Here is a 25,233-nt window from a genome sequence, read left to right as displayed (position 1 = left end):
ATAGGGCGGGGATAAACTCCAAGTCATCCAACAAGCAATTCCCTCATTGTCAGATACCGCTGCCTATAAATAGTCAATGTAGTTGATGGTATTGGCACAGCCAACCTAAACTTGAGTGGGATCCAAAGGAATGGCTTTTGGCTTGTGAGGGAAAAAGCAAAAGAAAACAAACACTTGCTGAACAACTGTGATTCCCATCCATAGTAGGAAATATTGGCTTATAAATATTGGCTTGTAAATAGGGCTTAAAATAAGTCAGACAGAGAGAGGTAAGTCTCTTCATTCCACATGGGTGGTTACTGCCATGAACTAAAGACCATGGAGGGAGGTGTGAAAATGGCAAAAGAGTGAGGGCAGGGAAAGTAGGCAGGGACTGCAGTTTGGGTTAGATAACTTCTGAAAACCATTTTCTAGGCTTACATGTGATCATGTGTGGTGACTTTATTTGTAGGCAAATGGTATCTTATAAGGAGTGAAGCTGTGTATTAAGAAAACTTACCTAGGGACTTCCCTGGTGGTGGTCCAGTGGTTAAGAATCCGCCTTCCAATGCAAGGGGCTCGGGTTTGATCCCCAGTCGGGGAACTAAGATCCCACATGCCATGGGGCAACTAAGCCAGTGTGCTACAACTACTGAGCCTGCATGCCACAACTAGAGAGCCCACGTGCCACAACTAGAGAGAAGCCTTTGTGCCACAACAAAGAGCTCGTGTGCCGCAACTAAGACCCGATGCAGCCAAATAAATAAATATTAAAAAAAGAAAAATTATCTAAAACTTAGAAATAAGACAAAAAATATTACACATGCCATTTAATGTCATGCCATCACATTGTCTAACAAGCCCACCTAAGGATCAGCTGATGCTCAAAGAGAGGTAACTTATAGTTAGACTTACTAATTACTAATGATTTGGGCCCAGACCCTGTAAAGTTAGATGTTAACTTGAGAATATTGCTAGGCTACAAATGATGTCTATTCAGTAGAAATGCAAATGAATTCTTTCAAAAAGAAAACATAACCTCAAAGGGTCTGATCTTGTTGCCATATATGACATTAACTAGTTTTAGCTTCTTTGCAAACCTACTTCCACATCCTTTCTTTTAAGGATCATATGAAACCATCCCTTGTATCTTCCTTTGATTGACTGGGCTTTGTCATCCTGCTGGTTCCCTCACTAATGAATTAGATAAATCTTTGACTATATGTCTGTATGACAGTCATGTTTTTAACATTTTATAGAACCCCACCCCCTCCAAAATTCACTGCAGCCTTCCCTGTTTATAATTATCCATCTTATTCTCTGTGCATCATAACGAATTAGACTCAGCTGGCAGATTAGACAGTCTTTTTGTTTTTCAAAAAATGAAAGTTCCTTTTGTTTCTACTTTGAAGCTAATTCACTTCAGCAAGTTGCTTAGTGACCTCTTGGGCCCAGCGTTGTACTGGTTACTCCATGAATTACAGAAGATAGGTCAGAGCCCTGTCCTTACATATCTTACAGATGAACTGGGAAGATGAATCTTATGCATTTTTTAATAGTCATCTACGTTGAGACATTGCTATGATATGCTCAGACCAGTTAGCTACCTTGAGCTCTGAGGCTAATCTAATTTTATTCTAGGATCTAGAAAAAAAAAGGTAGCAAGAAAGATGAGTGTAGCTGTAACAAGTTTCTGCCTCTCTTGGCTCTCACCCAAACTAATCGGCCTCGGAGATTGATTTCCCCTCCAGCCAGCATCTTGTTCAGCATTTCTGCTCATCATGCTTCTGGCACTGCTTCCTCAGAGGACTGTCCATCATTCCTAAACCATCGCTGGTTCTCTTGATAAATCAGCAGACAGATGCTGGGGATACAGGATGGAAATTCAGAAAATATACTTGATTCACAGACTCATTCCTCCCTTCTTGTTACCTTGCTTGGCCTCTCACACCAGAGAGAATCATCAGGCAGTCTGGCAGTGAACCAGAAGGAGTGTGTATTTGTGTGTGTGTGTGTGTGTGTGTGTAGGGTGGGGGTGGGAGTACTTGGACGAAAAGGGAGAAGATTCCTGGGATGAATTTAAGGGAAGAATGCTTCTAAATGAGGTGTCCTCTAACGTCTCTGAATTTTTTTTTGCGGTACGCGGGCCTCTCACTGTTGCGGCCTCTCCCGTTGCGGGGCACAGGCTCCGGACGCGCAGGCTCAGCAGCCATGGCTCACGGGCCCAGCCGCTCCGTGGCATGTGGGATCTTCCCGGACCGGGGCATGAACCCACGTCCCCTGTATCGGCAGGCGGACTCTCAACCACTGTGCCACCAGGGAAGCCCTAACGTCTCTGAATTTTTATAGGCCCATCTTTGAGAAATATTTTAGAGAATGATGCTGATTGTACAGTCTCTTCAAGGTCAGAAATAAAGGCCAGTGTGTTCACTGTTGATACAAAGGGAGAAGGAGGAAAGAGTGTGCTTTGGCACCCACATGTCCATTTGGATAAGAGGCTAAGGACTGGGTTGGGGTAGAGTGGGGAGGAGGTGGAGACACATCTGGCCATACTTCCATTAAACTACTTTATCAGTGAAACCCAGTTGGGGTCTCCCAGTCCCTTCGGATCCAGATAAGGTTTGTTTGAACTGCCTGGATTATTCCAAAGAGAGAGCCCTCTCCCAGATTTCTGTGAATTACTAGGGGCTCTATATGATCTTGTTCAGCTCTGGCTCTAACTTTCTGCCCCTGCTGAGTTCTTGTTCCCGAATGCCCTATATCTTAGGACTGTTCTGTTATTTTCACCCTGGCTTTAACCCAAACATGAAAGAACTTGGCCCCCTTTCCAGAAAACAACCATTCACACATGGAGATGAAAGAGATTTATATGCAGCATATAAACTATTTAAAAGTGAGTAGTAGATATTCCCCTTCTTAAAAGTCCCTTGGCTATTCTGCCCTATTGCTCTGCTATCCCCCAATTGCTCTTGTTCTTTTATGCAAAGGTAGTGTTGTATAATGGTTAGGGACATGCAAGCTGCCTGCTGGAGTTCATATCCTAGTCTAACCCTCACCAGCCATATACTTGAGGTAAGTCACTTCACCTCACTGTGCCTCAGTCTTCTCATCTGTAAAATGGAGAAAATAGGCCACTTACCTCATAAACTAGTTGTAGCATAAAAGAAGACATATATGCCAATAAGCATATTGAAAGATGTTTGGCATAATTAGGTATGAGGAAAATGCAAATCAAAACCACGATGAGCTACTACTTCACACCCATTAGGATGGCTAGAATTAAAAGTTTAGATAGGGCTTCCCTGGTGGTGCAGTGGTTGAGAGTCCGCCTGCCGATGCAGGGGATGCGGGTTCGTGCCCTGGTCCAGGAGGATCCCACATGCCGCGGAGCAGCTGGGCCCGTGAGCCATGGCCGCTGAGCCTGTGTGTCCGGAGCCTGCGCTCCGCAACGGGAGAGGCCGCAACAGTGAGAGGCCCACGTACCACAAAAAAAAAAAAAAAAAAAAAAAGATAATAACAACTGTTGGTGAGGATGTAGAGAAATCTGATTACATTACATCAGAGATGCAAAATGGGGCAGCTCCTTTGGGAAACAGTCTGGCAGTTCTTCACATGGTTAAACGTAGATTTACCATATGACTCAGCAATTCCAATCCAAGAGAAATGAAAACAAAAAACTTGTACCTGAATGTTTACAGCAGCACTATTCATAGTAGCAAAAAGGTGAAAACTATCTAAATGTCTATCAACTGACGAATGGTTAAACAAAAGATGATATAACCATAGAATGGAATGTTATTGAGCCACAAAAAGGAATGGAGTATTGACACATGCTATAATGTGGAAGAATCTTGAAAACATTAGGCTACATGAAAGAAACCAGTCACAAAAGACCACATACTATATGAATATTTTCATATGAAATGTCCAGAATAGGGAAATCTACAGAAAGTAGATTAGTGGTTGCTTAGGGCTGAGGCGGATGGGGGTTGCTAAAGGAGTTGATAGCTAAAGGATATGGGGTTTCTTTGTGAAGTTGATGAAATGTGCTAAAAATGACCATGGTGATGTTTGCACATATCTGTGAATATTCTAAAAACAATGGAATTGTGTACTTTAAATGAGGGAATTGTATGGTATATAAATTATATCTCAATAAAGCTTTTTATGAAAAAGGGAAGATGGGGCTTCCCTGGTGGCGCAGTGGTTGAGAGTCCGCCTGCTGATGCAGGGCACACGGGTTCATGCCCCAGTACGGGAAGATCCCACATGCTGCGGAGTGGCTGGGCCCGTGAGCCATGGCCGCTGAGCCTGCGCATCCGGAACCTGTGCTCCGCAACGGGAGAGACCGCAACAGTGAGAGGCCCGCGTACCGCAAAAAAAAAAAAAAAAAAAAAAAAGGGGGAAGATGTATGTTTATATTTATAACAGTACCTAGCACATAGGAAAGTTCTGAGTCCTGAGAGGAAACCATGGAACATCTAGATGAGTTATGAAGGAGAGATCAATGAAAGGTCTATTCATAAAGGTGTAGGAAGGGGTAGGGGAAATTAACAAGGTGGAGTGTCCCACAGGCAAGAGGAGGGAATCCAGAGAGTGGGCTGTAGTAGCAGAGGGTGGCCAACAGGGTCTGTGGTTTTCAGAGTGAAAGCAGTCACTGCCTATCAGCAGCCCATCAAGGAGGAGCCAGGAGAATGAATGCTTCCTCATGGTCACTCCCCATCTGCTGGGGAGCCCATAGATGTCGTTCATACCAATTTCGCTTTCCCCCTCTTTTGGTCCCCTCCTGACAATTCCATCCTAGGACCAATCTTAGAAGACCCAGGTTTTCCCACTAAATGGCTTAATAAGGTATTTTCTTAAAGACTGCTTGCTTACGTAGGTACTTTTCTGCAGCAAAATATTTGCTGCCTTTTGCAGCCACAAACACTCGCTTAGAATAGTTAGAGAAAGAAAACTAAAACATGAGAATGCTTCTCTCAGGCTAAACACAAAGAGTGGGGATGGGCGGATGGAGACCAACAGGGCTGAGCTGTGCACACCAGCCACACAGCCCAGTGTAAAAGTAGCGAAAGTACCTGCTGAAAAGAGACAGGTTCTCAACCTCCCCTTCCAGTAATGATACGTACAGAGGCCTGTATTTATTCTTCCCAGGAGTTATTTTCTCCTGGAGGTGTGGCCTCCTTCAGCTAGACTGGTGAATCCATACTAGGATTAAGGCCTAGACAGAAAGCAGGCATGACTACCTGTTGTGGACTGAATTGTGTTTCCCCCCAAATCCATCTGTTGAAGTCCTAACCCCCTGTACTTTAAGATGTAACTAATTTGGAGATAGAACCTTTAAAAAGGTGGTTAAGATAAAATGGGTTTTATTAGGGTGGGCCCTAATCTACTATGATTTATGTCCTTATAAGAAGAAGAGGAACAATAAATGCTGGAGAGGGTGTGGAGAAAAGGGAACCCTCCTGCACTGTTGTTGGGAATGTAAATTAATACAGCCACTATGGAAAACAGGATGCAAACTCCTTAAAAAACTAAAAATTGAACTACCATATGACCCAGCAATCTCACTACTGGGCATATACCCTGAGAAAACCATAATTCAAAAAGAGTCATGTGCCACAACGTTCACTGCAGTACTATTTACAATAGCCAGGATATGGAAGCAACCTAAGTGTCCATCGACAGATGAATGGATAAAGAAGACGTGGCACATATATACAATGGAATATTACTTAGCCATAAAAAGGAATGAAATTGAGTTATTTGTAGTGAGGTGGATGGACCTAGAGTCTGTCATACAGAGTGAAGTAAGGCAGAAAGAGAAAAACAAATACCATATGCTAACACATATATATGGAATCTAGAAAAATGGTACTGATGAACCTAGTGGCAGGGTAGGAATAAAGACGTAGTGTAGAGAATGGATTTGAGGACACAGTGGGGGAAGGGGAGGCTGGCATGTAGTAAGAGAGTGGCACTGACATATATACACTACCAAATGTAAAATAGATAGCTAGTGGGAAGCTGCTGCATAGCACAGGGAGATCAGCTCGGTGTTTTGTGATGACCTAGAGGGGTGGGAGGGAGGTTCAAGAGGGAGGAGATGGGGGATATATGTATACATGTAGCTGATTCACTTTGTTGTACAGCAGAAACTAACACAACATTGTAAAGCAGTTATACTCTAATAAAGATGTATAAAAAAAAAAAGAAGAAGAAGAGATTAGGACACAGACAGACACAGAGGGACCATACGAAGACACAGAGAAAAAACAGTCACCTACAAGTCAAAGAGAGAGGCCTCAGAAGAAATCAGCTCTGCAGACACCTTGATCTTGGATGTTGAGCTTCCAGAATTGAAAATAAATATGTTGTTTAAGCCACCCCATCTGTGACATTTTGTTATGGCAGCCCTAGCAAACTAAAACCTCCACATTCCAGAATGTCTGTTGCTCACCTTTCTCCTCCACCTCGGTCCTGATTCTTCCCCACCCCGACTTTTTTTAGAAGGCTGAGAATAAGGCTACTTGAGTCCCATTTGGGGTTTTGCTTCCCAGTTCTGCCCTATTGTTCACTCATAGGAAGAGTGTATGGGGTGCTATACTAATATTTTGATTCAAGTATACATTCTGCTCCATAAAATTCATTTTATATTTTTATAGTTTTGGCCATGCCATGTGGCCTGTGGGATCTTAGTTCCCCGATCCCCAGCGATCAAACCCAGGCCCTTGGCAGTGAAAACGCAGAGTCCTAACCACTGGGCCGCCAGGGAATTCCCTGCTCCATAAAATTTAGAATTATAAACAATATCAGATTTCATTTTATTTCTTCAAAACAGATTGAATCTGTACTGAACCTCATCCTTCTGAGTTGCCTAGAAATTCAAGCTCAGTCACAGCTGGGCCTCCCCTTTCCAGATTTGTGCAAAGGTCTTATGGAATCTTACAGTCTACAACTTCGAGGAAAGGCCTTCTGAACTGGTCTTCAGTCACTCTGGCCTCTTTTGACCTGCTCACTTTCCAGACTTGTGTGATCTCTGAAAGAGAGCAGTTGCATTGCTTTTGGACCAGGCTTGGGCACAGGGGGTCTTTGCAATACCCTTCCCTGTCTGGAAGAAGCCCTCAATACTCTTTTCCTTTGGCTGCTTCTGCCTCTTTTCCTCCAAACCCGGCCTCAATGTCCTCTACCTCCAGGACCAGCCAACAAAGTTCTCTTGGCCTAGAAAATGCTGCTTCACCTTTCCCCCAATGTTCCCCAAGGCAGAGAAACACAAAGGAATGCTAACTTCTTGGTGGGAATTTGCAAGAACATCTACAGCAATGAAAACAGAACATAAATTAGTATCTGGGTAAGTCACCAAAACTGCTTTGTTTTGATGAAGTTTAAGGAAACTGCCACAGTTTCCTCTCTTGAGAGCTGGATCTCAGGGGCGGTGCAGCTGGAATTCTGTCATGGAGGGAGAAAGCCCAGGACTTGGCTGGTATTTCCTCTAAACTCAGATTCCTGGGGGGGATCAAACAATCCTACAAAAGATGGCTGCTGGGTTACATTCCTTTCTGTGCCCAAGAGCCCCAAGCTGCTTTTCTGACCAGGGGAGCTGAGTCAGCACAGCTTGATTTTGTCTTTGCCTGAGGTTTCATAACAGATAGAACAAAACCAGGACACCTCCCTGCCCACACCCAGTGGCTGGGAAGAACTCTGTGACAGGTGTTGTAGATACATCCATTCCTCCTATCAAACACACCTCCTCACCCCGTGTAGCTGGAGGTGGAAAGGAAAAAAGGCAAAACCTCCAATTCCAGGGTGCAGGGTGGCCACTTTCTAGGAAATGATTAGGACCCCAGGGGGAAGCTGTGCTCAGACCTTGAGTACCTAATGAAAAAGGATGAATCTGCCACCGTGGTGCTGGAGCATGGGTGACCCAGGTGGCTGAGGGGGTCAATGAGGGCCAGGTGGACTCATAGCCCCCAGTGTCCTTAATGTACAGGGCTTCATTCCAGTAGCTCCCAGAAAGCCAGCTTCCTGCAGGAAACCTTCTTGGGCTTTTTAGAGAAAAGAGAACCAGTGTCCCTCCTGCTAGAAAATGTAGGTTTCCCCCTCCTGTCAGCCTTCATCCCTGCCTCTAAGGCAGCCACACCCACACCCCCACCCATACACACAGTGTGGATGTTTCATTCTGTCATTTGTTTGGAAGGTTGTTCCTTTGACCCCTGTAGAGGTTCCAGGATGTCTGCTCCCTTTCTTTTCGCTCTCTCCACGCGAGGATTTGCCACTCGCAAACTGGCACATCAGGTAGTTTCTTGGGGTGATAGTGTCAGCTCTCCTCTGCAGTATATCCAAGGAGCTTTTCTTGAGGGTGGACAGCGGTTTGGAAAGTGCAACAAGGAGTAAGATGGAGCAGTTGTCCTCAGTCCCACAGATAGATTTGGACAGCCAATGGGAAAGTCTAGAGAGGCCATGATTAAATTTGATAGTGAGCTGTGATGATTTCACAGAGGGGATCATTTGAAGGGGGTCTTGAAAGGTAAGAGTTCCACAGTGGCGACAGGGCATTCTGTGCAGAGGAAACAGGATAGCCAAAGATCTCTATCCATTGACCTTGCTCTATTTTCTTCCAGCATTTAGCACCATCTGAAATTATATTTTTATCTAGCTTCTAGTTGTTTATTTTTTGTCTCCCCCATGCACTCTAATTCTCCAAGTGCAGGAAGCAGGTCTATCCTATGTGCCCAAAAGAATTCCTGGCACATGGTGGGTGCACAGTACATATTTGTAGCATGGATGAATCAGTAGGCAGTCCAAGCAAAAGGGAGAGAACGGGATTTGATGAGATCTATAAGTACTTATGTGGTTTCATTTCAACCTCACAATTCTCCTTCCTAAGAAAGATGTCATTATCTCCGTCTTACAAATAAGGAAACTGAGGTAAGACAAAGGCAAGCAACTTGACAAAGGTCACACACCCAGTAAAAGGTAAAGCTGGGATTGAAGCCTAAGCTAGCAGGTTCCAAAGTCTGGACTGTACCACAGGAAGAGGCTAACAAAGGCCTGAACTAAGTAAAGCCGTGGGAAGGGAGTCAGAGAGAAGAGTTCATGCTTAAGAGTTGCTGGGCTTAATAAAATGGACCAGACATGGCCACAGACTGAAAGAATCCCCTGCAGATTCATCTCCATCTGAGCCGCTAGTCCTGACCTCCTTCTCAATCTCATGGGGGTGACAGAAAAAACATGCAGCATTGGCCACTAACTAGCTGTTTAACTTTGGAAGCCTTAGATATCTAATTTCTCCAAGCATGTTTCCCCCACATGAAAAAAATGGTGACAGATACTAGGTTTACGGTTGTTATGAGATGATGCAGATGAAGCACCCAGGACAGTTCCTGGCCCATAGTAGGTGTTCAATAAATATTAACTTACTTCTCTTTCCCCATGGCCTCCTGCTATCTTTTGGTCTGGGAAATACTATTCCCAAGAGGAGGACCAAAGAGGGAGGAAGTGTTAGGAGGGCATCTGCTCTGGGGCAGGTATGGAAATGGATAGTCTCAAGAAGGTAGTGAGTGACAAGCCAGGCCTGGAAGAGGTGGGTGGATAAGAGGTTAGGAAAGTACCCAGCAGTTTTCTCTATGAGGAAAACTCTGACCCCCCCCTATAATGAAGGTTCAGACAAGCAACCAGAATTCCACGTCATGTGCCCAGTCTTTTCTCTGCACAAAAGGTGTAGCCAGAGCTTGGTGAAGGAGAAGCAGGGGACCATTTGACTTGGGCCTCATATGTACAAATTTGGTTGGATTCCCAAAGGAAGTTATTCATCAAGTTATTATAATTTGGGGTGTTTAAAATGTTAATTTTTAACAGTTATCTGTGAGTTTAATTATGGATTGCACCTAGTAGTGATTTTCCATTTCTTAAAACATAATGTACACTGCTCTATACAAACTGTTTCCTGAAATAAACATGTTATTTGTGGAATCATTTTTAAAAGGGGTTAACTTATAAACAAATTATACCACAAGTTTTTGTAACTGTCTTTGAATTTTCATATTTCCTATGTGTTGGAATTGTTTCAAAAAGAAGAAGAAAAAAAAGAGGCTTGGATTTCTGGGTCTCTTCAGCTCAAGAGGGCACAGGGCAGTGGCAGCCCAGAGGCAGCCAGAGGGGAGGTGAAGAGCCTGTTACTGAACTTGTTTACAGCACCACCTGGTGTTTATAACTCATTAAAATGTCACATTTCCTTGTCCTTAAGCCCTGGAATTTGCTGAGTAAAATCCCCACAGCTATTTTCTGAAGCCCTCTCTCTCAAAATTTCTTTTTCACTCACTTAAAAAGAATAAGGCTTATAGACAAGAATAACCCAAAACAGGAGTTGATGCCCCACGACTTTCCTTTGTTTTCTTTTAGCTTTGTGCTGTGGGACGGAAGGTCTGTATGTAATACTAGTTCAGACTGACTGAGCAGTGACTATGTGCCAAGCAGTTCTAAGTACCCTGCATGGATTAAGTAACTTAATTATTATAACAACTCTAGAGGCAGGTATTACTATTACCATAAGCCCATTTTACAGATGTGGCTACTGAGACACAGAGAGTTTAAGGAATTTCATAAAAATCACTAGAAAGTAGCAAAGATTTGAACCCAGGTAGCCTTGCTTCAGTGTCCATGATTTTAAACACTGTTATGCTGCTTTTCCGTGTAGGTGCATGTTTCAAGAAAAGGTATCTTCTTAATTTTTATTTGGCCTGATATTAAGAATTTAATTTCCCTGGGTAAAGCTCGATGGACCAAGGATAAACAGAGCAGCAAACAAGTTAAAAATATGCCTTCAATAATCATCTGCTATATGAGGCATTAAGCTTCTCAGAGGCCTAGACCGTCCTTTAGAATGTCATACAATCCAGAAGGATGGCATACAAAACAACTTAGTGTTTGTTTATAACAACGCTACCACCACCAAGAAAGCATTATAATCCTCTGTCTTTTTAAGAGTTCAACAATTTCAGATCTCTCCTTTTAAAGGGGTAGTAATAATAATAGCTACAATCTATTGAGTGCTTTTTTGTTTTTGTTTTAGAGAAGCATCAACTAGTGAAAAACAATGTGGGTTTGGGGGAATCATACTACCTGGGTTCAGATCCTGTTATTTTTTTTAATGAATTTTTATTGGCATATAGTTGCTTTACAATGTTGTGTTAGTATCTGCTGTACAGCAAAGTGAATCAGCTATACATGTACATATATCTTCTTTTTTGGATTTTCTTCCCATTTAGGTCACCACACAGCAATGAGTAGAGTTCCTTGTGCTATACAGTATGTTCTCATTAGTTATCTATTTTATACATAGTATTAATAGTGTATATATGTCCAATGGAATATTACTCAGCCATAAAAAGAAACGAAATTGAGTTATTTGTAGTAAGGTGGATGGACCTACAGACTGTCATACCGAGTGATGAAGTAAGTCAGAAAGAGAAAAACAAATACCGTATGCTAACACATATATATGGAATCTAGAAAAAATTTTTTTTAAAAAATGGTTCTGAAGAACCTAGGGGCAGGACAGGAATAAAGACACAGGCGTAGAGAATGGACTTGAGGACATGGGGAGGGGGAAGGGTAAGCTGGGATGAAGTGAGAGAGTGGCATGGACATATATACACTACCAAGTGTAAAACAGATAGCTAGTGGGAAGCAGCCGCATAGCACAGGGACATCAGCTCGGTGCTTCGAGACCACCTAGAGGGGTGGGATAGGGAGGGTGGGAGGGAGATGCAAGAGGGAAGAGCTATGGGGATATATGTATACATATAGCTGATTCACTTTGTTATACAGCAGAAACTAACACACCATTGTAAAGCAATTATACTCCAATAAAGATGTTTAAAAAAAGTATTAAAAAAATAGTGTATATATGTCTATCCCAATCTCCCAATTTGTCCCACCACCACCCCTTCTCCCTTGGAACCATACATTTGTTCTCTACATCCGTGTCTCTATTTCTGCTTTGCACATAAGATCATCTATACCATTTTTCTAGATTCCACATATGTTAATATATATTTGTTTTTCTCTTTCTGACTTACTTCACTCTGTATGATAGTCCTGTTTTTATTTTTAACATCTTTATTGGAGTACAATTGCTTTACAATGTTGTGTTAGTTTCTGTTGTATGAGAAAGTGAATTAGTTATACATATACATATATCCCCATATCCCCTCCCTCTTGCTTCTCCCTCCCACCCCTCTAGGTGGTCACAACGCACTGAGCTGATCTCCCTCTCAGAGACAACCTATAGGCGACTCAGGGGTCAAGCAGCAGATTGGACCACAAGACCTCTAAGTTGCTACCAAACTGGGGATCTGGACCCATTTCCTAGTTTTGCTTTGAAATACACCTGAAGAAATGAAAAACAGGTGGTCGCCAACTTTCAGAGAATTGAAGTCTGTTTTCTTGCCAGTTATTTTTCTGCCACCATCAGTTTCCATAAACCCTATGAGGAGACATATGTCCTCCCTCATTCTTATAGATCCAGTTGGATTGGAGATGACGGAAGTGATGGCACAAAGCCAGACACGTCTTAGCGCTCACTCCGCACTGTCACCAAATGGCCAGGCGTCAACCTTGAAGCACAATCTCTATGCTGGTTCCTGCAGAGACAAGAAGAAAGAAGAAAGAATAGGCAGAGCCTTTGGACTTCAGGACTTGTGATCCCATTTTTGTCCTCTGTAGCCGTTAGAACTCGGCAATACAGCCTGAGGCCAACAATACTGCCTGGCCTCAGTGGCTGAAACAAATGAGGGATTTAGGTTTTCACAGAAAAGTGTGAAGAGAGACCATGCAGAGCTGGGATGCAGCTTCAGGATATGACCTGAGAGCCAGGCTCCTTCTGCCCTTTGGCTCCACCATCTTCTGTGCACAGACTTCTGTCCTTTAGAGCTTCAACCATCACTTCTGTGTTGCAGGCAGGAAAAAGGGAAGAACAAGAGGAAAAAGTGGTGTTCCTACCAGTTTCAAAGAGCTCTCCTCAGAGTCTGCCCCAAGGTTAGTGCTCTTTTCCCTGGCCACACCCTACCGCAAGGGGGACTGGGCACTTTTTCACCCAATAAAATCCAGGGTCCTCTTACTAGGGAAGTAGGAGGCGAGTACAGGGCAAACAACAGCAGTCTCTTCTACTTTCTCTCATGTCCCTCTGTCAGGATAGTGGAGATTGTACCCCGCTTTCTAAAGATGAGAAAGCTGAGAGGTGGCCAGGAGGACCTGCACAGTCACAGTGGGTTGGTGGTAATGTTGGTGTCAGCACCCAGCTCAGGGCCAGTTTTGAAAAATGATGAACATAAAAGGCAGAAATCCATGAACATCTGTGGGCAAACAGCAGCTGTGAGCCCAGGGCCATCTATGTGGGGAGTCAAACTGACAGATGAGAGGGGCTGCAGGGTGCAGTGAGAATGAGGGCTGCAGGACACAGGGCTCCATGTCATTCCCTGGGTTGGCAAGAGCTAGACAGCTTTGGCCTTGGCTCAGTTGGGAGAACAGATGGGCAGGAATTCGGCACAGCTTCCAAATCAGCCAAGCAGCAAAGACTGCCTTCTTTCCCCTTGTCAGCTGACGCTACAGCTCCCACCAGTCCCAGCCAGCTGCAGAGGCCCAAGCCTGAAGACCATGACAACTTGGCCCGGACTGTGCCATGCCCCGCCCACTGTGGGAGCCAGGAGGACAAGCAAGTGCAGGTGTTCCGCCCAGCAGTGAGGGTGACACCTAGGTGGAGCTGCCCACGAGGTTCAGATTTCTCTGTGCAGGGCGAGCAAGCCTTGTAGCAATCCAATCTCAGCCCTGACTCCTTTGGCGCATAGGACTCTTAACTATTGAGACAGCCAGCCCGTTGGATTGAGGTCCAGACCTCTGTTCTTTCTCATGCTCTCACCTCCCACAGGAATGATGGCAACGTGGCCAGAGGTGAAAGGCAAATCCAGGAATTATACTGAAATGCAAGCAATGCAGAGAAAACTCCTTCCCACATCTGAAGAAAGGAGGGTCCTCACAGAAACAAGGCAATCGATGAGGGGATAGGAACGCGTGTTCAGCTCAGAAACAGGACATAAAATACATAGAATTTTATTGCAGCTCTGGCTAGAGCATATGGTATAAGAGGAAGAAATACAAGTCTTTAGAAAGAAATGCACTTTGTGCTGTCAGCTAGACGTGGTAGATTCACGTGGGAGGGATGGCTAGGCCCCAAGGAAAGGAGAGGGAGCTGTCTTCTCTCTTTCTCCCTCCAAAGACTACATGAATTTTGGATTATCTGTGTATCTACTCCCAATTCACTGACTCTGGTATTAAAAGCAGACTGAAATTTGTTTAGAATTCTACTTAGCTAGAAAAGTTTTTTTTGAATGAGACTGAAATCTGTTTAGAATTGTTTAGCTAGAAAAGCCAGAAAAGCTTTTTGTGAATGGTGCAAGGATGACTACCATGACTCCTTTAAAGAGAGAAGCTGGGAAAGAGATGGGAAGGAGAGGCCGGGCCAGCTGTGAGGGCCCCACCCCCAGGAGGATGCTCCCTGAAAGCAGCAGGCTGTGCAGTGCCCACCACACCCCTCCTCCGTGAGGCTCTGGCACCCTGCAGCCACCTGCAGGTTACACAATGAGGCTCTTCCAATGATTATAAAGAAGCCCCAACCCTGCTCCCTTACCCCAGGACTTCTATAATCTTGAGACCCTAGACTCATCAAAGCTACACTCTGCAGCCTGAAGATCTGTTCACGCAGCCAAGGGAAGGCTGGGCAGAAGGCAGCCAGCAGGCTCTCACACCACCTGCCTCCCCTCCTTCCTCAGTGGCTCCCACGAGGGCACAATCAGGGCTGGGAGGCTTCATGAGCCCCCCTTGGCCCTCTGGGATGTGAGGAGTCAGCAGGGATTCATACCCATCCTGCCGGGACCATCTGCACTCAATTATAAGCCCTTTGGAAGCCAGCAGAGGGCTGTTAAGCTGCCGCTGGTTCTCTATGATTAGCTAGTTCTTGTCTTTTGAATACTGCATATGGTGCAGCCAGCTGCAGAAAGCATTCATGACTCAAAGCTTTTTTCCCCTCAAAGAGAAAAGTGCTAAGTTGTTATTACTATGGAAAGAAAAAAAAAAAAAGTTTAAAACTCTTACTTTCTGGTTAAGTTCCTTTTCCTACCTTAAAATTCTACCTCTTCCCAGGATTGGGACCATTCCTTTGTCTGTTTTCTACCAGCACTATATAGGTACTTGCTTGCTGAAGATGAGCCTTGCTAAGAAATATCATGATTGTGTATAATTCCAGCTCAGGTGTCATTATCCGTGGTCCAGTAGACCCTCTTCTCTCCCTTATTTTGTGTGAGAGACCTGACGTTAAGGCATGCTTTTAATGAAACCACTCCAAAAAGTCAACTCTTTGCAATCAACTCAGGAGTCAGGGCCACTGCTGAGGCTTACCTTCTTTCCCAGGTGCTGAGCCAGGAACAGAAGCAATACTGCTTGGTTCGCGCTTGAAACCCTCAGTGTTCTCTGTAGGCGAGAAGCAGTTAGCTGGCTACAAGCTAGCATTAAAATCAGTAGGGATGGGCTTCCCTGGTGGCGCAGTGGTTGAGAGTCCGCCTGCCGATGCAGGGGACACGGGTTCGTGCCCCGATCCCGGAAGATCCCACATGCCGCGGAGCGGCTGGGCCCGCGAGCCATGGCCGCGGAGCCTGTGCGTCCGGAGCCTGTGCTCCGCAACGGGAGAGGCCACAGCAGTGAGAGGCCCGCGTACAGCAAAAAAAAAAAAAAAAAAAAAAAAAAAAATCAGTAGGGATGCTTAAAAAAACATGTATTTCTGGGGCTATACATAGACTTGAAATCCATGCTCACGTGTGAGTGGAGGTCCAGAGAAGATGGAGATTTGAGAGTCTTGTGAATAGTGATAATGAAAGCCATGAATTAGCTACAATTCACAGGGAAAAGAATATGGAAATAGAAGATGGGGGTAATCAGAGTCCCTTCTTCCTCATATCTCTGAACTAGGCAAATAACTCGTTTCTTTTCTCATAATACACAGGCTCTATGGTAAACACAGCACAAATATGCCAATAACCACAGGGCACTCTATGGATAAGACAATTCTTTGTAGAGTGGATACATGTATAGGTATAACTGATTTGCTTTGCTGTACACCTGAAACTAATGCAACATTGTAAATCAACTATACTCCATTTTAAAAATATATATTTAAGAAAATGTTCTTTGTACCATGAGTTTGGCTGGCTTAAGCCTATAAATTTGCAAAACTTTAGGAACCCATCTATATATGGAATGAATACTTCTACTCTCCATGTTGAGAGACAAATAAAAATGCCTATTTAAATATCTAGCAGGAAAAGTACCCCAAAAGTGATTTCACTTTTTTTTTTTTTGATGAGCAATTTTAAGCATGTCCAAGAGGAAGAAAATCTGTACCAATATGGGTTGTTCCACTGAGCCTAATGGGAGCCACATGTCTCACTATCTGAGAAGGGACTTAAAAGTTTGGAAAGGGAGAAAACAAAAGGAACCCTGTGTTGTCAGTCTGAAATTGGAGGTAAGGTGTAAATTCATGGTTTTCAATATATGGATACAGAAATAAATTTAGATGTCATGGGCACATAGGTATGTGTATACATATACACACATGCAGATATTCCCAAACTCTGACCACTGAGATGGCCTGGGACCAGTGGCTCCACAACAGTACTGAGTACACTTAGCACTCAAATCTTCGCTTCAAGATAATTTTCCACTAAAGAAAGCAGGGCTGGAATAGGGAAAGTACAAGACAAACTTGGAATGTCTTATAGTGTCAGAAAATAAAGAAATGCCCAAGTTAAAGGGGGATGTGTCAAGAAGACACAGGAGCCAGCTGGAAGGTGTTCCTGCTGGCCATATCTGAGACCATTTAAGCACCTAAAGGAATAACGATAATAACCAATTACAACCCACTGAATAAAAACTGAAGAATCCATACTTGTAATATTAATATAAATTAATAAAGGGGGGATGAGTGATTCTATAGTGAAAAAGTCTGGCAAGCACCACCTTAAACAAGTGGTCAGTTAGTGTCATAATGATGGGACAGGTGGAAATCATGCACCGCTTGAAGAGATGCAGCGAGGAAGACGCAGCATTGCTTCTATGCTGCTCCTGCCAAAGATGCATAAACTAAACCTAACCTAACCTGACAGGAAACACCATCCAAAGTAACTGGCCTGTAATCTTCTAAAGTGTCAACGTCCATTACTCAGCCATAAAAAGAAATGAAATTGAATTATTTGTAGTGAGGTGGATGGACATAGAGACTGTCATACAGAGTGAAGTAAGTCAGAAAAACAAATACCGTATGCTAATGCATATATATGGAATCTGAAAAAAAAAAAGGTTCTGAAGAACCTAGGGGCAGGCTAGGTAGACGGAGATGTAGAGAATGGACTTGAGGACACGGGGAGGGGGAAGGATAAGCTGGGACGAAGTGAGAGAGTGCCATGGATTTATAATATACTACCAAGTGTAAAATAGATAGCTAGTGGGAAGCAGCCGCATAGCACAGGGAGATCAGGTCGGTGCTTTGTGACCACCTAGAGGGGTGGGATAGGGAAGGTGGGAGGGAGACGCAAGAGGGAGGAGATATGGGGATATATGTATAGCTGATTCACTTTGTTATAAAGCAGAAACACACCATTGTAAGGCAATTATACTCCAATAAAGATGTTTAAAAAAATTTTTTTAATTTAAAAATTAAAAAAATAAAGTGTCAAGGTCAAGAAAGCCAAGAAAAAGCTGAGGTACCATTCAGAATAAAGGCCACTACAGAGACATGACAACTCAAAGCAGTATGTAACTCTGAACTGCATCCTTTTGCTATAAAGGTTATTATTGGGACATTTGGCAAAATCTGAATGGGGCCCAAGGATTAGTGGCAATTTCCTGATTTGACGGTTGTTTTGAGGTTACATAGAAAAATGTCCTTGTTTATATGAAATACATACTAAATTCAGGAGTGATTTTTAGGAGTGACAGGCCCAGCAACTTGGCAATTTATTTTCAGATGATTCAGATTCTGAATTTGTAATTTTTCTGAGAATAGTTCAAATTTTTTTTTTTTTGGCCACGCTGTGCAGCTTGCAGGATCTTTGTTCCCTGACCAGGAACTGAAAGTGGGCCTCGGCAGTGAAAGTGCCGAGCCCAAACCGCTGGACCGCCAGGGAACTCCCTAAAAATGTTTTTAAAAGTGTTAACTTCTTTTCCTTTTTATGTTATATGACTTAAAAAATGACTGTAGCAATGAAGACAGTGATGTTGAAGATGAATTTGCGACATCAAGAATTTCATAAAATTATTTCTTGAAATAAGGTAGAAATTAATGTTATTTTATATAATGTGATTTTTAAGTATATATTTTCATTAAAACATTTAGGAGTTAAAAAAAGATCAGTGAACGAATGTGCTCATCTAGGTTGAATTAAAATAGAATATTTAAGGTTTAAAAAAGTTTGGCTGGGGAAAAATAACAGTTTTGCAAAACCTTTGCGATCCAAAACTAAGATGATATTCAACAGCAAGAAGTATTCCAATTTCTCATAACCAGTTCTCACAAGCAAAGAAATGCATGCCTCACTTTAAGAAGGTGTCAAATAGAAACAGGCAAATCTGAAAGAATTTACCAAGTGTAATAAATTAGAGGTGAAATCACAACAAAAGAGTTTATGGCGTACAAAAAAATTCACAAGTAGAAGATTCCTTCTATCAACTTCTCAGAGTTCCATGAGCTCTCCGCTGACCTCTGAAAGATGGGTTTTACCAAAATCTGGTTTACACGGAACTTTTCAGGTATATATGGTCTGAAAAGAAAGAAGTATCTGCTAAGAACTTGCCTGGTGCTCCTTCCTTGTTGCAGCCCTTCTTTGTGTAAGTAATCAGAATCAGGTCCAAGAGACACAGAATCAAGCATGACATATCACACCAAACACCATTTCCCGTCCAACCAATTCTCATCTCTCTCCAGTAATGAAGAGGTGGACGTTCTTCTTGGACTGCAGCATCTGTGCAGCCCGCTCCACCCCGACCACAGCAGACAGCCTCTGGGCATCGTACTTGGAGTAGAGGACAGTGCAGGTCCAGGCAGCTTCCTCTCCTCTGGTGGTGGCTTGCAGCATGTTACAGACTTCACTGTAGAAGTGGGGATATGTTGGCAGTTCATAGAAAATCAGGTTCCTGATGCCTTTTATTGTGTATCTGTTAGAAGGAGAAAGAGAGGCTATGTCTACATGAGAAATTTTATGGAAAAGCCACCAAAGAGTTTTACAGGGGCATAGTCACTCTCGCTGTTTCATGCAAGGAGAAAGACCATGGCACAAATAACACACAGACCAAAAGTTACTCTAATTTGAGCTGGAGGGGCTCCTTTTTTGTGACAGTGTATTTGAATTCCTAATGTTTGGCTTAAGATAATGATAAAATGAATTTGCACTTCTTGAGCCTAATCTGAGCAGACTGAGGTAGGGTGGGGAAGAATAGTAGACAAGGATTAGAAATCTGTCACAGAAAATTTGAAAAGCAGGCATTTCCAATTTAACATTATCCTTATTATAATCAGGCAAAACAGTGTTCTGTAATGGAGATGAGGTCAGACCAGACCCAGTACATAAAATAAACAGCATAAACTGTAAATGCACTCCCATTAGTCTTTTCTTGTCATTCTGTAGACGTTAACTCCATGGCAGATGTCACAAGTTCACCCATTTACAAAATCCTGCCCGAGGACCCATTAGGCATTATGGGAGGGCAATTAATTTCAACAGCTTCCTCGCTTCTTTCCCTGCTGCACAGGGCTGCATGGTGTGGGAGGGTGCAGACCCTAGGGACTTACCTTACGGTTCGGGTTGAGATCAATCATTCCCTCTTGGGCTCCATGACCAAAGATTTTATACGTTGACAAGGTTCTGATTTTTCCTGTTAGACTCTCATACAGGGCTGATGTCAGACTCCCTCGGGAATTTTATTTTATTCATGGACGGTTAAGTTTTCCTTGTCTTTTTATCCCTTGGCTCATCCTGATCTCTCTGGAGACCCTCCTCTCCCAAAATATAACTGCAGTCCATTACTTGGATCAGCTTTCCACATCCTCTTTCCATAAAGGAATTTTAATGGCTAATGATGTTGAAAAAACACAGTTCTGCCTCAGTAGTTATCAAAACAAACAAAAACAAACACAGAGTTCAATTTCTGCTTAGTATGTAGAAAACTCAAGAGAATACTGCTCCCATGCTAACAAGAAAAAGATAATCTACAACAGTGTTCCTTTTCCTGAGCCTAGACAGCTGATGTCACAGGGCAACCAAGTGAACTGATTCAACGGTGCCCTGGTGTGTGTTTAACAACTGATTCTCAGTGGGGGAGGATAGGTGCTGATTTGAAGCATTTGCCAATTTCTGTGGTGTAAATACTCCATTTCAAGCTACCAGTGTCATGTTGCTGAACTTGGAACTGGGAAGAGATGTGCAACCATACCTTAAGAGCTGGTATGAGCCAGCTTCAGCCCATCACTGACTGAATTCCAAAGAGTGACAAGATGGTCTGAAGAAAGACAGGACATATGAACCACTTCACCTTTGGCAGAGCACAGTGGGGAAGAGGGCAGCTGCTAAGAAAGTGGGTAGGAAGAAAAAAGCTACACTTTTAACAAGTTCTTAAAGGGCAATTATGGGCTTGCATGACAGTTCAGAATCCCTGGGATTTCCGGACACTCCTTTACTTCACAGTCATGAGGGCTTTTCCAAAGGTCTCCACTGCGAGCCCTGGAAAGACTGGAGGAAAGGCAGAAGACCTGAGAGACCCCGATGGTGGTGCAGACATGAAAACTCACTCTCTTCCCAGAGCCATGTTGTATATGAAGCTAAAGCCTGAAGCCAGTGAGAGGGGCAAAGGTCAACTGCCAGGGTGGAGTCAGAAGCAGCAAAACTGTGTGCCCTAAGGGAGGAGCATTAACCCCTCACCCCATCCCTCCCCACCACAGGACTTACATCCAGTAAAAAGAGCAGTCTGGGGAAAGGGGAAAGGGCATGAAGACTGGGGAAAGGGCATGAAGCCTGTTCAGCCCAAGATCCTGCACTGATGTAAGCAGATGTTTGCCACCACTGCAGAGATGCAGGGAACTCTTTCCCACCAAGACCCCTCGTAGAACAAGGCAGAGGCTGGCCACCATGGAGGGTGGTGCAGGAGCCCTGAGAAAGTGCCAGCTCCAAAGCCCAGGATGGACAGAACCTGCCTGCATCTGAGCTGGACCAGGAGGAGAACAACTGCCCCACTTCAAGCCTTAGGGGAGGAGCGAGCAGGAGCAGCCTGCTGCTGGGGGAGGGGCCGGAGCGTGGGAGAGGCTCTCCCTCGGCACAGGGGTGCAGGGCATGGTGAAAGCTGAGAGGGGAGCAGGATGCTGAGACAAGGCCCTCCAGCACTGGGCCCCACAGTGGGCCACTGTCTGCTGGAGGAACTGGCAGTTTGTGGTAAATAGAAGGCAACTATGGTAACAACCAAATCCTAACTAGATTCGCAACTGCCACACTAGTGGCCTGACAGAAGAGGCGTCCAGGCCAATTACTTACTCAGGCACTACATTCAACTGACAATTACAAAAAACACAGAAAAGCAAGAAAAAGACATTAAAACCATGAGGTATCATTTTGACTATCAAGTCACTGGAAAAAAGGAGAATTTACAGAAATATTTACAGAATTTACAGAAATAGGCTAATGGAGTATAAATTATTGTGAGTGTGTATTTCACCGGGGAGGGGAGAAGATGGGAGTGGCAACACACAGCAAATTTTAAACTGGGCACAGCTTTTTTTTTTTTTCTGCGGTACGCGGGCCTCTCACTGTTGTGGCCTCTCCCGTTGCGGAGCACAGGCTCTGGACGCGCAGGCTCAGTGGCCATGGCTCACGGGCCCAGCCGCTCCACAGCATGTGGGATCTTCCCGGACCGGGGCACGAATCCATGTCCCCTGCATCGGCAGGCAGACTCTCAACCACTGCGCCACCAGGGAAGCCCCAAAACTGGGTACAGCTTTTGAACAAATAAGTTTTCCTTTCCAAATTTATCCTAAGGAAATGCCTAGGCAACTATGCCATCAACTACGCATATGGATGCTCTTGGCATTATTGTATATAATAACAGAAAACAACAAATCAATATGCCCATTAAAAGGAAATTGGGTTAATTATATACCCATACAATGTAACACTATGCAACCATTAAAAAGGATGCTATACACACCTTAAAGATTACTTATAATTACACAGAAAAGGTATTTTTACAATGTAAAGATTTAGCAGACCTACCTTGACCAAGTGATTACATTTAGTATCACCAAAAATGGGATAAACTGACACCCTGGGCCTCTTGAGGAGATGCAGGGGGAAGTACACAATATCCTCTATGTAGAATTCTTACTAAAATAATGTTTAAATCTTTGGTCCCCGAACTCTGATGCTCACTGAACCACCTATTTGTTTTTTAAAAGTACCTGTAATTGGTCCCCATCCCCAAACACCATGATTTAATTGATACTGGGGTATGACCAGGGCATTCAGATTTTTAAAAGCTCCCCAAGGGGATTCTAATATGTGGCAAAGTTTGGGAACACTGATCTAAATAATAAGAAAACAGCCAAATCCAGATGTGGGACATTCTACAGGAAACTGGACTGGACTCTTCAAAAAATATCAGTATCACAGCAAGAAACAAAGGCAGAGAATTATTCTAGATCAGGGTTTCTTAACCCTGGCACTACTGCCATTTTAAGCCAGGTAATTCTTTGTTGTAAGGGCTGTCCTGTGCACTGTAGGACGTCTAGCAGCACCCAGGCCTTGACCCGCTTGAACCACTAGACCACTAGAATAACCCTCCAACTGTACCAACCAAAAATGTCTCCAGATATTTCCAAATGTCCCCTGGGGAGCAAAACTGCTCCTGCTTGAGAACTGCTAAAATAGACTAAAGAAACATGTCACGCAAATGCAATGTAGGATTCTTAACTAAATCCTGGATTGGGGTGGGGGGTGGTGGTGAGAAACAGCTGTAATAGTCATTTTGGGAACAACTAGGAAAATTTGCATACAGACTAAATATTAGATGGTATTACTGCAGTAATGTCAAGTGGTATGTTAATGGTGTTGTGGTTAGATAAAAGAATGTTGTTTTTAAGCTCTACAGGCTGAAAGATTTAGGAGTTAAGTGTCATGAAGCCTCCCATAATTTACTCTCAAATGGTTCAGGAAGAAAAAATAAGAGATGTGAGTGGAAAGAGAGAAGGAGAGACAGAGAATGTGGGTGCATGAGAATGTGGCAAAATGCTAACAGCTAGTGAAGCCTAAGTGGAAGGAGTTGGAGATGTTCACTGGGATAGTCTTACAATGTCTTTTGAAATGAAATTTTCCCAAATAAAAAGTTGGAGCAGGGGCAGGATATAGTAGAACTATATATATATTAACTTAAAAATACATCCATAACATACAAATATATACCAAAATGCTAACTTATTTAAGCTTTTTTTCAATAAGCACATAAAACATTCAAGATAAAAGAAAAAAAATCCAAATGTGTACACTGTGATCCCAATTTTGGTGTCCTTTTTAAAATGCCTGTGTCTGTGTGTGTGTGCACATGCACATGTTTTTTACATCAAAGAGACACAAAAGAAATACACCAAAATGGGTATTTATATCAGTAAGATTATGGGTGATCCCATTTTTTTAACCTAGATTTTCTAGGTTGTCTACAATAATTGTGTAATACTCTTATAATGAGAGTATTTTTAAAGCAGAATAAAACAACAAAACCAATTCCAATAGGTATTACATTTAAAACCCAAGAAAATCTCTCTTAGTACCAATTCGTGCACAGTAGAGACTAGGCATCTCCTGGAAATAAGAGAACGTGACCAGAACCTCTTCAGAGGGGCAGTTAGTAACAATTCCCATGATCTGCACCTCTTCCCCTGCCTTCCTCCTCTCCTGTATGTGCTTTGGGTCTTCGGTGACTCCTACAAATATGGAGTAACACTGTGACAGGACCTAAAACTAAGGACATTCCCGATGTCTATGTTACCTGACAACTGTTAAAGGTAAATGAGGCACAGAATGGGAGAAAATATTTGCAAATGAAGCAACTGACAAAGGATTAATCTCCAAAATTTATAAGCAGCTCATGCAGCTCAATAACAAAAAAACAAACAACCCAATCCAAATATGGGCAGAAGACCTAAATAGACATTTCTCCACAGAAGATATACAGACTGCCAACAAACACATGAAAGGATGCTCAACATCTTTACTCATCAGAGAAATGCAAATCAAAACTACAATGAGATATCATCTCACACCAGTCAGAATGGCCATCATCAAAAAATCTAGAAACAATAAATGCTGGAGAGGGTGTGGAAAAAAGGGAACACTCTTGCACTGTTGGTGGGAATGTGAATTGGTACAGCCACTATGGAGAACGGTATGGAGGTTCCTTAAAAAACTAAAAATAGAACTACCATATGACCCAGCAATCCCACTACTGGGCATATACCCTGAGAAAACCATAATTCAAAAAGAGACATGTACCAAAATGTTCATAGCAGCCCTATTTACAATAGCCCAGAGATGGAAACAACCTAAGTGTCCATCATCAGATGAATGGGTAAAGAAGATGTGGCACATATATACAATGGAATATTACTCAGCCATAAAAAGAAATGAAATTGAGCTATTTGTAATGAGGTGGATGGACCTAGAGTCTGTCATACAGAGTGAAGTAAGTCAGAAAGAGAAAGACAAATACTGTATGCTGACACATATATATGGAATTTAAGAAAAAAAAATGTCATGAAGAACATAGGGGTAAGACAGGAATAAAGACACAGACCTACTAGAGAATGGACTTGAGGACATGGGGAGGGGGAAGGGTAAGCTGTGACAAAGCGAAAGAGCGGCATGGACATATATACACTACCAAACGTAAGGTAGATAGCTAGTGGGAAGCAGCCGCATAGCACAGGGAGATCAGCTCGGTGCTTTGTGACCGCCTGGAGGGGTGGGATAGGGAGGGTGGGAGGGAGACGCAAAAGGGAGGGGATATGGGAACATATGTATATGTATAACTGATCTAATTTGTTATAAAGCAAAAAATAAAAAATAAAAAAGATAAATGAGGCAACCACAACTGACTTGCAAGGCTGGCTCCTGC

The 25,233-nt window shown here is 43.2% G+C and overlaps 1 protein-coding gene across 1 annotated transcript in view; it reads right to left on the bottom strand.

The window, feature by feature from the left end:
• Positions 1 to 17,762: 17,762 nt before the first annotated feature.
• Positions 17,763 to 25,233, bottom strand: part of UTP25 (UTP25 small subunit processome component) — a 30,891-nt gene continuing 23,420 nt past the window's right edge. Inside the window, exon 12 of the mRNA XM_060090918.1 lies at positions 17,763 to 19,239. Within this exon, the coding sequence (XP_059946901.1) occupies positions 18,996 to 19,239 (244 nt within the window). The 3' untranslated portion in view covers positions 17,763 to 18,995. The remainder of the gene's footprint in view (positions 19,240 to 25,233) is intronic.

Source organism: Mesoplodon densirostris, chromosome 2 (assembly GCF_025265405.1).
Source record: "Mesoplodon densirostris isolate mMesDen1 chromosome 2, mMesDen1 primary haplotype, whole genome shotgun sequence".
In the NCBI taxonomy this organism is placed as follows: Eukaryota; Metazoa; Chordata; class Mammalia; order Artiodactyla; family Ziphiidae; genus Mesoplodon; species Mesoplodon densirostris.
The sequence above is the reverse complement of the archived record's forward strand: the minus strand, read 5'-3'. Positions and strand labels throughout refer to the sequence as shown.